This window comes from Octopus bimaculoides, chromosome 7 (genome assembly GCF_001194135.2).
Source record: "Octopus bimaculoides isolate UCB-OBI-ISO-001 chromosome 7, ASM119413v2, whole genome shotgun sequence".
Taxonomy (NCBI): Eukaryota; Metazoa; Mollusca; class Cephalopoda; order Octopoda; family Octopodidae; genus Octopus; species Octopus bimaculoides.
The window spans coordinates 67,068,819-67,081,401 of NC_068987.1; the positions used below are offsets into that span (position 1 = coordinate 67,068,819).

The 12,583-nt window shown below is 36.4% G+C and overlaps 1 protein-coding gene across 1 annotated transcript in view; it reads left to right on the forward strand.

Moving 5' to 3' along the window:
* LOC106868217 (adenosine 3'-phospho 5'-phosphosulfate transporter 2) overlaps positions 1-12,583 on the forward strand; it is a 42,989-nt gene that overhangs the window by 9,815 nt on the left and 20,591 nt on the right. The window contains exons 2-3 of the mRNA XM_052969737.1: positions 8,200-8,321; positions 12,011-12,165. Coding sequence (XP_052825697.1) covers positions 8,200-8,321; positions 12,011-12,165 — 277 coding nt within the window. The remainder of the gene's footprint in view (positions 1-8,199; positions 8,322-12,010; positions 12,166-12,583) is intronic.

Sequence of the window (12,583 nt, forward strand, 5' to 3'; positions counted from 1 at the left end):
CTCAATGCTCTAACCACTGAGCCATGCACCTTCACACACACACACACACACACACACATGTGTGTGTGTGTGTGCGCACGCGAGTCTTCACGTTTGTGCTTGTCCCCTACTACTGCTTGACAACTGGTGTTGGGTTGTTTATGTCCCTGTAACTTAGTGATTCAGCAAAAGAGACTGATAGGAAAAGTACCAGACTTTAAAAAGCAAAAACTAAGTACTGAGATAAATTTGTTTGATTAAAATTCTTCAAGGAGGTGCCCCAGCATGGCCACAATTGAATGATCAAAACAAATAAAGGATAAAAAGATAAGGCATGCTACTCCTCTTATATTTTTCAGGTATAGTGCACCCTTGACTAATTGTTAAATGAGCCCCCTTTTTTTAAACAAGAAAAAAAAAGTGGTAGTGTCACTAGTATGGATGCCCTTTTACATGTCACTGGCATAGGGTTCTTTTATATGTCCATGGCACAGGTGCCCTTTCATGTGTCACTGGCATGAGTGCTTTTTACATGTCACTGGCACTAGCAATGACCATGATTCACTTAAAAAAGATGAGATGGTCATGTCTGGAATGTTGATGACTGACCATGATTGCAATGTTCTTAAAAAAAAATACTGGATGGTCATAGTTAGAAAGCACAAAAAGAGTAGCTAACCTTAACTATGCTTTTATAAAAAAAGACAGTTGTTCCAGTCTGATTACTTTTTAAAGATAGGATAGTCTCATAACACACTAGCATTGCATAATGTAGTCTGAGGTACAAAATATTCACATCATCATCATCATCATCATCATCATCAGCAGCAGCAGCAGCATTTTGCATCTGTTTTCCATGCTAGCATGGATTAAACAGTTTGACTGGGACTGGTAAGCTGGAGAGCTGCACCAGGCTTCAGTCGTCTGTTTTTGCTTGGTTTCTATGGCTGGATGCCCCTCCTAACACCAACCACTTTACAGAGTGTACTGGGTGTCTTTTATGGGTCACCAGCATGAGTGCCCTTCCATGTGTCACTGGCACAGTTGTCCTTTTATGTGTCACCCACATGGGTGCCCTTTTATGTGTCACCAGCACAGGTGCCCCTTCCATGTGTCACCGGAACAGGTGCCCCTTCTATGTGTCATTGGCACGGTTGCCCTTTTATGTATCACTGGCACAGTTGCCGCCCTTTTACATGTCACTGGCATGGGTTCCTTTAATGTGTCACTGGCACAGATGCCCTTTGATGTGTCACTGGCACAGATGCCCTTTGATGTGTCACTGGCACAGATGCCCTTTCATGTGTCACTGGCACAAGTGCTTTTTATGTGTCACTGGCACTAGCAATGATCATGATTCACTTAACTTGACTGTCTTCTCAAGCACAGCAAATCACCAGAAATCTCGGTCACTTGTCATTGCCTTCCTGAGACTCAACAACCGCATATTGTATTTCACCACCTCATCCCATGTCTTCCTGGGTCTCAAAATAAAAATAAAATAAAATAAAAGGATCAAAATTATTATTGCTAGAATACTTTTGCTCAGTTCTGCTCAGACATTGCTGACTTTGTATTAAACAACAACTGTATTTAACACCTTGCCAAAAAAGTTTGTCTTTCTCCTCCTGAATTTCAAATTAATAACACTCCTTTTTCTTGAGAAACATACATAACAGAGTGACTATATAAAATAAACAAAGACTCTCACTATCAAATCGAATTATATTACAATATATTGTCATCTAGTTTAAGGTCTGATAATCAGCCTCAAGTAACTATATTAAAATTCATTACATTAAAAAGAGAAAAAGTTCTCACAAGCACATGCATCATCATCATTGATGTCATCAGTTTTTTGCTTGTACTTTTCCTTTTGTTAGTTTGCTTTGAGCATATTAATAAAAGCACAAAAAATTATTCATTTGGGGCGAGCTGGTAGATTTGTTAGTGTGTCGAACAAAATGCTCAGCTGCATTTTTTTTCTAGTTGTACATGTCGAGTTCAAATCCAGCTATGGTCTACTTTGCTTTACATCCTTTCAGGGTCAATAAAATATAGCATAAATCAAGTACTGGGGTATACTATCTCCTAGATAGTAGTGGTGGCTTTGTACCAAAATTTGAAGTTTCCATACTGTTTCTTATTTCTTTATTGCCCACAAAGGGCTAAACATAGAGAGAACAAATAAGGACAGACAGAGGGATTAAGTCAATTACATCGACCACAGTGCGTAACTGGTACTTTATTTATCGACCCCGAAAGGATGAAAGGCAAAGTCGATCTCGGCGGAATTTGAACTCAGAATGTAACGGCAAACGAAATACCACTAAGCATTTCGCCCGGCGTACTAACGTTTCTGCCAGCTCCCCACCTTTAACATACTGTTTCCATATTGTTTCTGTCTATCAAATTTCATTCATGGCCTAAATTAATTTGAGCCTGTAGTAGAGGGCTCTTGATCAAAGTTCCACACAGTAGGACTGAACTATAATACCACACCTTTACCTATATAACTGATATAGTCTTGTTAGAATCCACATCTCAGTGCAGCATTTACTATTTTTCATTCACTAGGACTGTCGATTCAAGTCTATCCATATGAACTTTTGAGCAAATAAATACACAAAGACAGATTGGATATGTAGGCGCTTTCCTTTCATCCACATTTCACAGAAATTATAGGGTTGTCTATTAATAATAAAAAACCAATGTTGTGTTTTGGTTTACAAAATATTTACTGTAAGCCCATAATGATGTAACACTCCTTTCAACTTAAGAATTCATTCATTGTATTAACATACATGGGAATCTACTTATTGTATTCATAGATTATGTTACCAAATAGTTATTGTTATCAAAATTAGTGGTTTCAAGCATACTCAGGGTATTGTTATGTTCTTTGTTTGAGGTTATCAACTAGTTATGGTTATTCAAAATAAAGCTCTGTCCCAAAGTGTTCACAATATGATGCTTTCACTGTAAGGTGGTGATCTGGCAGAATTGTTTGCATGCTAGGTGAAATACTTGTAGGCATTTCATCTGTCTACATTCTGAGTTCAAATTCCACCAAGGTCGGCTTTGCCTTTTATCTTTTCGGGGTTGATGAAATAAGTACCAGCTGAACTCAGGTCGATGTAATCAGCTTATCCGCTCGACTGAAATTGCTGGCCTTGTTCTAAAATTTGGAACCAATATGATATCTTCATTGTATATTTAATTTGGCTTGTAAATAAGTTTGCAGTTAGTTATAACTGCAAGAGAGATAACAAGACAGACAAAATGAGGGTTTGTAAGTTTCAGCTAGTTGAGTTGATGGGTCTAATTCAGCTTCAGTGTGGTCACCCAGTCTGTTTACACATCACACAATATCTCTCTGTTGGACCAAGTTCTATGAGGGAAAATTATACTAAAGTGAATTAGGTTGAAACATTGCATCTGGTGAGTCACTGGCCTTTTAACACTTCACTCACTTTGAGATGTTTCTTTGAGACAAAATATTACAGCTAATCATCACCATCATCATCATCATCATTTAGCATCCGTTTTCCATACTAGCATGGGTTAGATGGTTTGACTGGAACTGATAACCCATAGAGCTGTACCAGGTCTTCACTCTTTGACTTACCAGTCAAACCATCTAATCCTAATGCCATTCCATCACCTTAATGTCCACGTTTCCATACTATTAGATAGAAATTGTTGAGGCAGATTTCTGATGGTCAGATACATTTCCTGTTTCCAAGCAAGGTAATGTTCTTCAGTGTTTACAGTAGATGACACCAGCCAAGTGTCCAGTTAGTGGCAGTGAACCCCAAACCACATGGCTTTGAACTGAACTTTTTAATCAAACAGCCATGCTTCAGGCAAATTGAGATACTGCATTCTTTATTTCGTATTACTTTCTCTTATGTGTAAAATGGTCTCTTCTGAAACATTGACATGGCTGTGTGGTAAGAAGTTTGCTTCTCAGTGTCATGGTTCCGTGTTTGGTTCTATTGCATGGCAACATAGGTAAGTGTTTTCTGCTATTGTCTTGGGCCAACTAAGGCCTTGTGAATGAATTTGATAGATGGAAGCTAAAAGGTGTTTGTTGTATACAGTAATGCTCGATATATGAGTTAACTTGATCTTGGAGACTGCTCGTAAAGTGAAAACTTGTAAAGCAGAGGAATAATTTCCCATAGTAGCAATGTTATAAATCATAATTTGTTCTCACAAAAATATTTTACCTATAAAATTTATAATACTTGTAAATAAATGGCAATAAAACAACAATAGAATGTAAAGAATATTCTATGTAGAGTAAAGGGAATGTCAAGATCTTTTATAATAAAAAATATTATTATTATCATCTTTTACTGAATCACTTTCACTCACACTAGACTCGCTCACATCATCACTTGTAGACGCGTTTGCCAATTCACAAGCACTAGTAGGCGAAGTTGTAAATTTCTTTTTAAAAAAAACTAGTTTCGAGTTGCTTGCTTAGAGGAAGCATTTTTTCGCTCTCTATAAATTTCTCAGTTACACGCAGATGCATTTGTTACGGTAGTAGAAACCTTTGCACTTCATTCAAAATTTGGATCTTGTACATGAAAAATAAAACTTGTAAACCTGGGGTCTCGTAAAGTGGATCCTTGTAAAGTGAGGTATCACTGTATTTATATTTCTATGTATATATCTATGAGTGTGTTTGACCCTTCACCACTGCTTCATAACTGGTGTTGATTTGTCTACATATCCCTTAATTTAGTAGTTTGACATTAGAGATCATTGTCAATTCATTCAACAAAAACACCCCAGAGCAGTGTCAGCATGGCTGCAGTCTAATGACTGTAACACATTAAAAATAAAGCACAAATTACTTCTGTATATGAGTCGACATAACAAGATGTTGCTTGATGTAATTTTTTCACTTATTCAATGAAATAAAGTCTTTTGACTGAATTTGTTGATTTTTCTATCAAGTAACAGATGGCATTTTAAAATTACAGCCTCCTGTACCATTTGTATATTTATAGTTATCTTAACTGAAAAACGTCACTTGTGACCAGCTGTAGCCATTCCATGGCCAGAATTGCAAGAGATACAAATAGGTGGCTTTAACAAATACTAAAGTTAACAAGTTTAGAATAAGAGAACAAAGAAGCCGAAGTAAAATATTGATTTTTTTTTTTTGTTTAATTTTTCGTATAAATTTTGAAAAAGAAAATAAAATTTTCAAAAGCTTGAATTTGATTATCTTCCTGGTTTGCTTGTTCATTCAATTATGCCCTGTTTATAATAAAACCATATGTTAAATATTTATTATATCATACCTTGATACTCTATGGACTAAGATCTCTGTTGACAGGCTGCTGGTATTTATAGAGTGTTAAACACTTTTGGTATGCAAATTAGGAACTCCTTCATAGGGTAACTACTGCAGTTGTTGCCTATACAAACAGTTTGGCTGCTTGTTTCTCTGGAGTCTGTCAAAATGATGAGAATGCTTCTGATGAGAACCCAATAAGGTTTGAAAATCAGTTAAGGTTGTTCATCGTTTTTTTTCTGTCTGCGGAGAAATGGCTAAAATTTGCCCTGTTTTATAATTATTCCATATGTCACATACATACATACATACATCCATCCATACGTACATACATACATACATACATACATAAACATACACACATGGATCCTGGGGTCAATTTGTTTGACTAAAACTTAAGGTAGTGCTCCAGTATGATTGCAGTTAAATGACTAAAACAAATAAAAGAATAAAGAATGTGTGTGTGTGTGCAAATGTTTGTACCGTGTTGTCTTGATGTCATGTGACAGTTCTGAGATGATTGTCAGTGTCATAAGCAGTATCGTTTATTTCCAATATTCTTTAAGAAAATGTCTAACCATGGAGAAATATTGCTTAACTTGGAAACAGGTGAGGGTTGGCTACAAGAAGGGCATCTGACCATAGAAAATCTGCCTCACTAATCTTTGTCGGACCCATGAAAACATGAGCATGATGATGTGTGTGTGTGTGTGCATGTGTAAATGTATGTGTACATGTGTGTATACACACACACACATCCTTGTGCATATATGTGTAAGTATATATGTATACAGAGAGAAGTGTGTATGTGCATGTATATCCTGTTCACATGTTTTTTAGTGATCCCCATACTTATTTTAGTATGATACTTATTTCATTGATTGCTTCTTATGGATGCATGCACACACATGCATGTGCAGAAACAAACATGCACACACATTTACTTATATGTACATGATATACTTCTGCTCGGTTTGCAGTTTTTAAATACCACTGCACATCACCTTGGATAATAAATGTAGCCTTAGATGGACTCAGAAAGCATGAGTCCATCCAAAGCTACATTTACCCAAAGTAGCATTATTCATTTTCTTCGCTTCAGTTGTCAGACTGCAGCCATGCTTTGGCCCCCACCTGGAAGAATTTGAGCTGAACAAATCAATCCCAGTACTAATTCTTTTATTTTTTCAATGTCAGGTACTTATTGTATCCTATTCTTTTGCAGAACTGCTAAGTTACAAGACCGTAAACACATCAACGCCAGTTGTCAAGCAGTGGTGGGGGACAGAGACAAAGGCACACACACACATACACACACACACATACGCATGACTAGCTTCTTTCAGTTTCCCTCTACAGATTCACTCACTAGGCTTTGGTTGGTTATAACTATAGTAGAAGACAAGTAACCAAGCTGCCACACGGTGGGACTGAACCCAGAACCATGTGACTGGTAATCAAGCCTTTTATCACGCATCCACAGCTATATGCTGTGGATTCAAACATGGAACCATTGTTTGTAAAGCAAACTTTTCTTCTTGCTTGTTGTGTGTGTGTGTGTGTGTGTATACAAAATGTAAAGGAACAAGGGGAGTCCGGGCAGGTACCTTATTAACATTCTGATACAATCCAGATCTGGTTAGCCTCACTGAATAATAGGGAACATACAGAATTGTTTGAGATAAACAACTAAACCCTGAGTTCACTTTACTGGATTTCATACAGCATACAGAGTATATAATCAAGACATCATAAAGCAAAATGGAGAATTATACACCTTCAGAACTTATTTATTAAAGATTTATTCTCATCAAATTCCAATCCGACATGTGTTTCTGCTAGATAAATGGACAAGCTCATCTAAAGAAGTTATATTAGCTACTAGAAAGTCCATAATTGAATTTGAAGGAAAATACTGGATAAAGAAAGTTAGACTTGATCAGTTTGACATTATTATGGGCTTCAGCAATTCCACTGTACCCATAAATGAGCTTAATGGGTAAATCCAGGATTAACGTTCAAATGAAATTATATATGTAGGCAAGGCCGAGTGTTAAGAATCGTGCTTTACCATCAAGTGGTTTCAAGAAGCTTAGTGTCACAGCTTGACACTTGGAGCAAGTGTCTTCTACTATATAGTTCCAAGCTGACCAAAGCCTTGTAAGTGAATTTAGTAGACAGGAGCTGAAAACTTTCTCACCATGTATTTGTGTGTGTGCATTTATGTTTCTCCTTGTCTTGATATCGCATTATAATTGCAAACAAACATCTTTGTCACCCAAGCTGTTTCATTTGTATGAAAACTTGTGAACTATAGGTGCAGAAGTTGGTGTGTGGTAGGAAGCTTGCTTCCCAACTACATGGTTTCAGGTTCAGTCCCACTGCGTGGCACCTTAGGCAAGTGTCTTCTACTATAGCCTCGGGCCGACCAAAGTGTTGTGAGTAGATTTGGTAGACAGAAACTGAAAGAAGCCTGTCGTATGTGTGTGTGTATGTATTTGTGTCTGTGTCATCACTTGACAACCGATGTTGGTGTGTTTACATCCCCATAACTTGGCAGTTTGACAAAAGAGACTGATAGAATAAGTACTGGGCTTACAAAGAATAAGTCCTAGGGTCGATTTGTTTAACTGAAGGCAGTGCTCCAACATGACTGCAGTCAAATGACTGAAACAAGTAAAAGAATAAAAGATACTATTACCTTACTTGGAAACAGGTGAGGTTAACAACAAGAGTGTCCATCCAGTTTTAGAAAATCTGCCTCAACAAATTTTATCTGACCCATAAAACGCCTGGAATAGTGTACATTAAAATGATAAATATGTATGTATGTATGTATGCATGTGTGTATCTCTATCTGACTGTCTATCTCTCTCTGTCTAAATGTATATGTTTATTTTTTTCAGGAACTTATCTTTAGATTAGATGGCTTTCGTCCGTTTGGTTGGTACCTTACATTATTGCAATTTGCTTGGTATAGCTTCTTCGGTATTGTGGAATCTCACTGGAAAAAGGAAGACGCACGGAAGTAAGTGGCAAACTATTACACTTGGAATTTGTAGAGACTGTATTATTTGATTTTCATGCTTGCACATTCACGATGTAGCCAAAATTACAACTTACAATATAGCCTTGCTCTGCAAAACTAGAAAATGCTTCTGCTCTGGTTAATTGCTTACTCACTACAAAGTTCAAGTAAACGAAAATTTAGTCTCTTTAAACAGACAATTAACTAACTTCACTCCTGTCCATGTAGTTATAAGCAAACATTGATATTCTCCCGACACTCTTAGTTTTTGTGAGCAAATATCTGATTGCTGGAGTGGGAAAATGCTGTAGCATTTAGTGGGATTTGAACTCTGAACGTAAAAAAGCTGCAGCAAATATCATAAAGTCTTTGTTTGATGCTATAAAAATTCTGTTTTTGTATTTGGTGTGCTGGATTTTTGATGTGAAACCGTTTGTTGAAACAGATTTTGTTGTATGTCTAGAGTAGAGAGGGCATATCTTCAAAGAGGTTGTAAATGGTGATAAAAGGAGTTTAGCAGACACAACTGATTGATTGATTAACCTAATGATTAAGCAAACAATTGGTTAGTTAGTTGGTTAAATAGGTAACCAGCTGGTGAATAATGATAAAGAAGTGAAATTGAATCTCTGTGTGTGTTTATTATTTGCAAAATGAACTTTCTGAAGATGCAAACAAATCTGCCAATCTGCTACCTGTGACTGATATCTTTCATTGATTTCAAAACTATGAAAGGAAAATTTGAACTTGGTGGGATTTGAAATCAGAATTCAAAGAGCTGGACTGAATATCTCATGGCATTTTGTTGATGGTAATAATTCTGTTTATCCACCACTTTTCAATAGCGCAATGACACAACTTTTGTATAATCGATCATCTTATTGAAAACTGTCACCTGACCCTTGAGTGCTTTAGCACATGTTATCAGATCTAGTCTCTGACTAGAAGACAACACCTTCTCTTCTTCCTACCAGTCACAGATGGTCTGAAAACTGTCATTGACTCTGCCTTTTCTCTTCTGACAGAGCAAAAAAATAAAAAGAGCTGCTAAAGTTTACATTGACAAACTATCTAATACTAATGATTTCTGTTTAAAGTCAGGTGGTCTGAGGTCTTAAATAGAAATTAAATTTTTTAATGTGTTGGTCATAGAAACATTACAGTGTTAAATTGTAAAATGAGCATAAGCTGTTCATTTATTGATTCAACTATTTTATATGCATCTTCGAGCGAGATCGTTGCCAGTGCCGCTGGACTGGCTCCCTTGCAGGTGGCATGTAAAAGACACCATTTTGAGCGTGGCCGTTGCCAGTACCGCCTGACTGGCCTTCGTGCCGGTAGCACATAAAAGCACCCACCACACTCTCGGAGTGGTTGGCGTTAGGAAGGGCATCCAGCTGTAGAAACTCTGCCAAATCAGATTGGAGCCTGGTGTAACCACCTGGTTCACCAGTCCTCAGTCAAATCGTCCAACATGCTAGCATGGAAAGTGGACATTAAATGATGATGATGATGATGATATATGTAAAATAATAATATAATATTTTTTATTGGAACAATTATGCTTACTAAAAGTTTAAACATCTGAGATGAGTTACCATTAATAAGATAATTTGCAAAGTATTAATCCTATCTTTATTATTATTTGGTGAGCTGCCAGAATCATTAGAGCATTGGACAAAATAACATGTGCAATTCTTCTGAGTTCAAATTTTGCTGAGGTCAACTTTGCTTTTCCCCGCTAAAATAAGGAACCACCAGTTGATGGTATTGAATTACCCCACCCCACTCAAATTGCTGACTTTGTGTATTAGAAACCATTATCATCACTGTTTTCATTGTTATTATGTTTATTGATTAAATTCTGATACAATTCTGTACATCCTAAAACCGAGATTCCACACACACACACACACACACACAGCATTGGTGTGGTAAAAAAACACTGGTGCTGGTGTTAATGTAAAAGCTCCTAGTACACTCTGTAAAGTGGTTAGTGTTAGGAAGGGTATCCAGCTGTAGAAACCAAGCCAAAACAGACTATGGAACCTGGTGTGGCCCCTGGCTTTGCCAGCTCCTGTCAAGCCATCCGACCCATGCCATTAAGGAAAATAGACATTAAATGATGATAATGATAAATGCTTACAGCCAGAAAAGCACTGGAATATTTGGTCCAACCAAATGGTTGTTGCATCTTAGTAATGAGTCAAGCAAGATTCGTTTATAAACACCACAGCAATTCACAAAAGTTAGTAGTGGCACTCTTCTGGCAAGAACATATGCTTTCTTTTTATAATCGCATATATTTTGAATAGCTCATTGTTTGGTTTAGTTCATTTTTGACTTCTACAGTAGTAATAGTAAGGAATGCTCAATCTAAAACATTAATGCTTCAAATTCACATGACTCTGATCTTCCTGACATGATTATGTAATAAATCAATTTGCTTTAAGAGATTCAGCAAAATGATGTGTTTTTAATGACTCTTTGACTCGTGTGTCTCAGAGTCACTGATGAGGTCACAGAATGTGTGATGAAAGAACTTTGACAGACAAATGAACTAAAAATGATTATAATAAAACCAAAGTGAAGATTAAATAAATAGCTCATGTAATTAATTGGCAAAAGACAATCCTCCCTAAGAATAACAGGGTGTGTTTTTAATTTGTTATGAAATAATTTGTAATCACACAATCATCTATTGGTTGGCAATGAATTCTAGAAGCATGGTGGGATGTGATATACTTAAAAGTTCCATTAAATGTGTGGTTGTTGAAGAGGTGGAAGAAAAGGGACAATTGCTGAACCATCCCTGAGGTTCTGTAGTACATAAGCTGCAGGAGGAGCTAAATTTAGTGAGTTTTTCAAATATTTTGGGTGCAAAACCAAAGACATATTTTATGAACAATAGAACATATTTTAAGTTTTAATTGAAAATAGACAGGTAACCAATGATCATCATCATTGTCATCATCATCATCATCATCATCATTATCATCATCATCATGTGTCTGTGTTTCCTTGATTTGATATAGTGTGACAAATGTAAAATAAGCATCTTATCATATAAGCATTGTTCTTCATTTCCAGTCTTTTGTGAAATATATCCAACTATGGGGGAATATTACTTTCCTTGGAAACAGGTAGTTCACCTTGCCATAGAAAATCTGCCTTTACTTCTATCTGACCCATGCAAGCATGGAAAGCGGATATTAAGAAGATGATATAGTAGTATTAGCAGATATCTTGGATATATACAAGGCCACAAATATGGGGAAAAGTTGCAGTTAATTGTTATCAACCCCCAGTATTTGATTGGTATTTAAATGTTATGAGCTCCAGAAGGTTGAAATACAAAGTTCATTTGGTGTGATTTGAACTTAGAATGTAAAGAGCTGTATGTTGATACTGCAATACATTTTGTCTGATACACTTATAACTCCGCTGTTCCACTATTCCTGTAGATGTAAACTGTATACAATGTTTTTGTGTTTTAAGTCATTTCTTAAAGTTATGGCATCTAATATTTGCGGTTGGATGATTATTCGTTATTTGTAACTGCTACTCTGTTGAGTAAGAGCTGGACATCCTTCTTTTGTTAGTTGACCAACTGATGAAAGTAGTGACCATAATTAGATTTGAACTTATAACCATGTTGATTTCTGACTCTTTCTTTCTTTGAAATGCAGAGCACCATTAAGGACATATAGCATACTAGCTTTCATCTCGGTAGCTACTATTGGATTGTCAAATTCTTCTATGGGTTATTTGAACTTCCCAACGCAACAGATTTTTAAGTCTTGCAAACTTATTCCAGTCATGATTGGTGGAATTATCATTCAAGGTAAGCAATTTTGTATTTTGTTTTTCCTAACTATTAATAGTAGAAACGTTTTCTGCTGTCATAAACTTTAATGATTATGATACTAGTGAGAGTTATGGTATCTGTAGCGTAAAAGTTATTATTTAACCTTGGTTCAATACTGATCGGGTAGAAAGATCATCAAAGACATGGATGGCAGGGTGAGTTTGGGTCTTTGAAAACATAGTTACAGATACATTATTTACATTTGACGGATATTTGTCCTCATCTTGTTTGTTAACACAATGTTTTGGCTGATATACTCTCCAGCCTTCATCAGGTGTCTTGGGGAAATACCCATGGGCATATGGCGTAGTGGTTAAGAGTGTGGGCTACTAACCCCAAGATTCCGAGTTTGATTCTAGGCTGTGACCTGAATAATAATAATAATAATAATAAT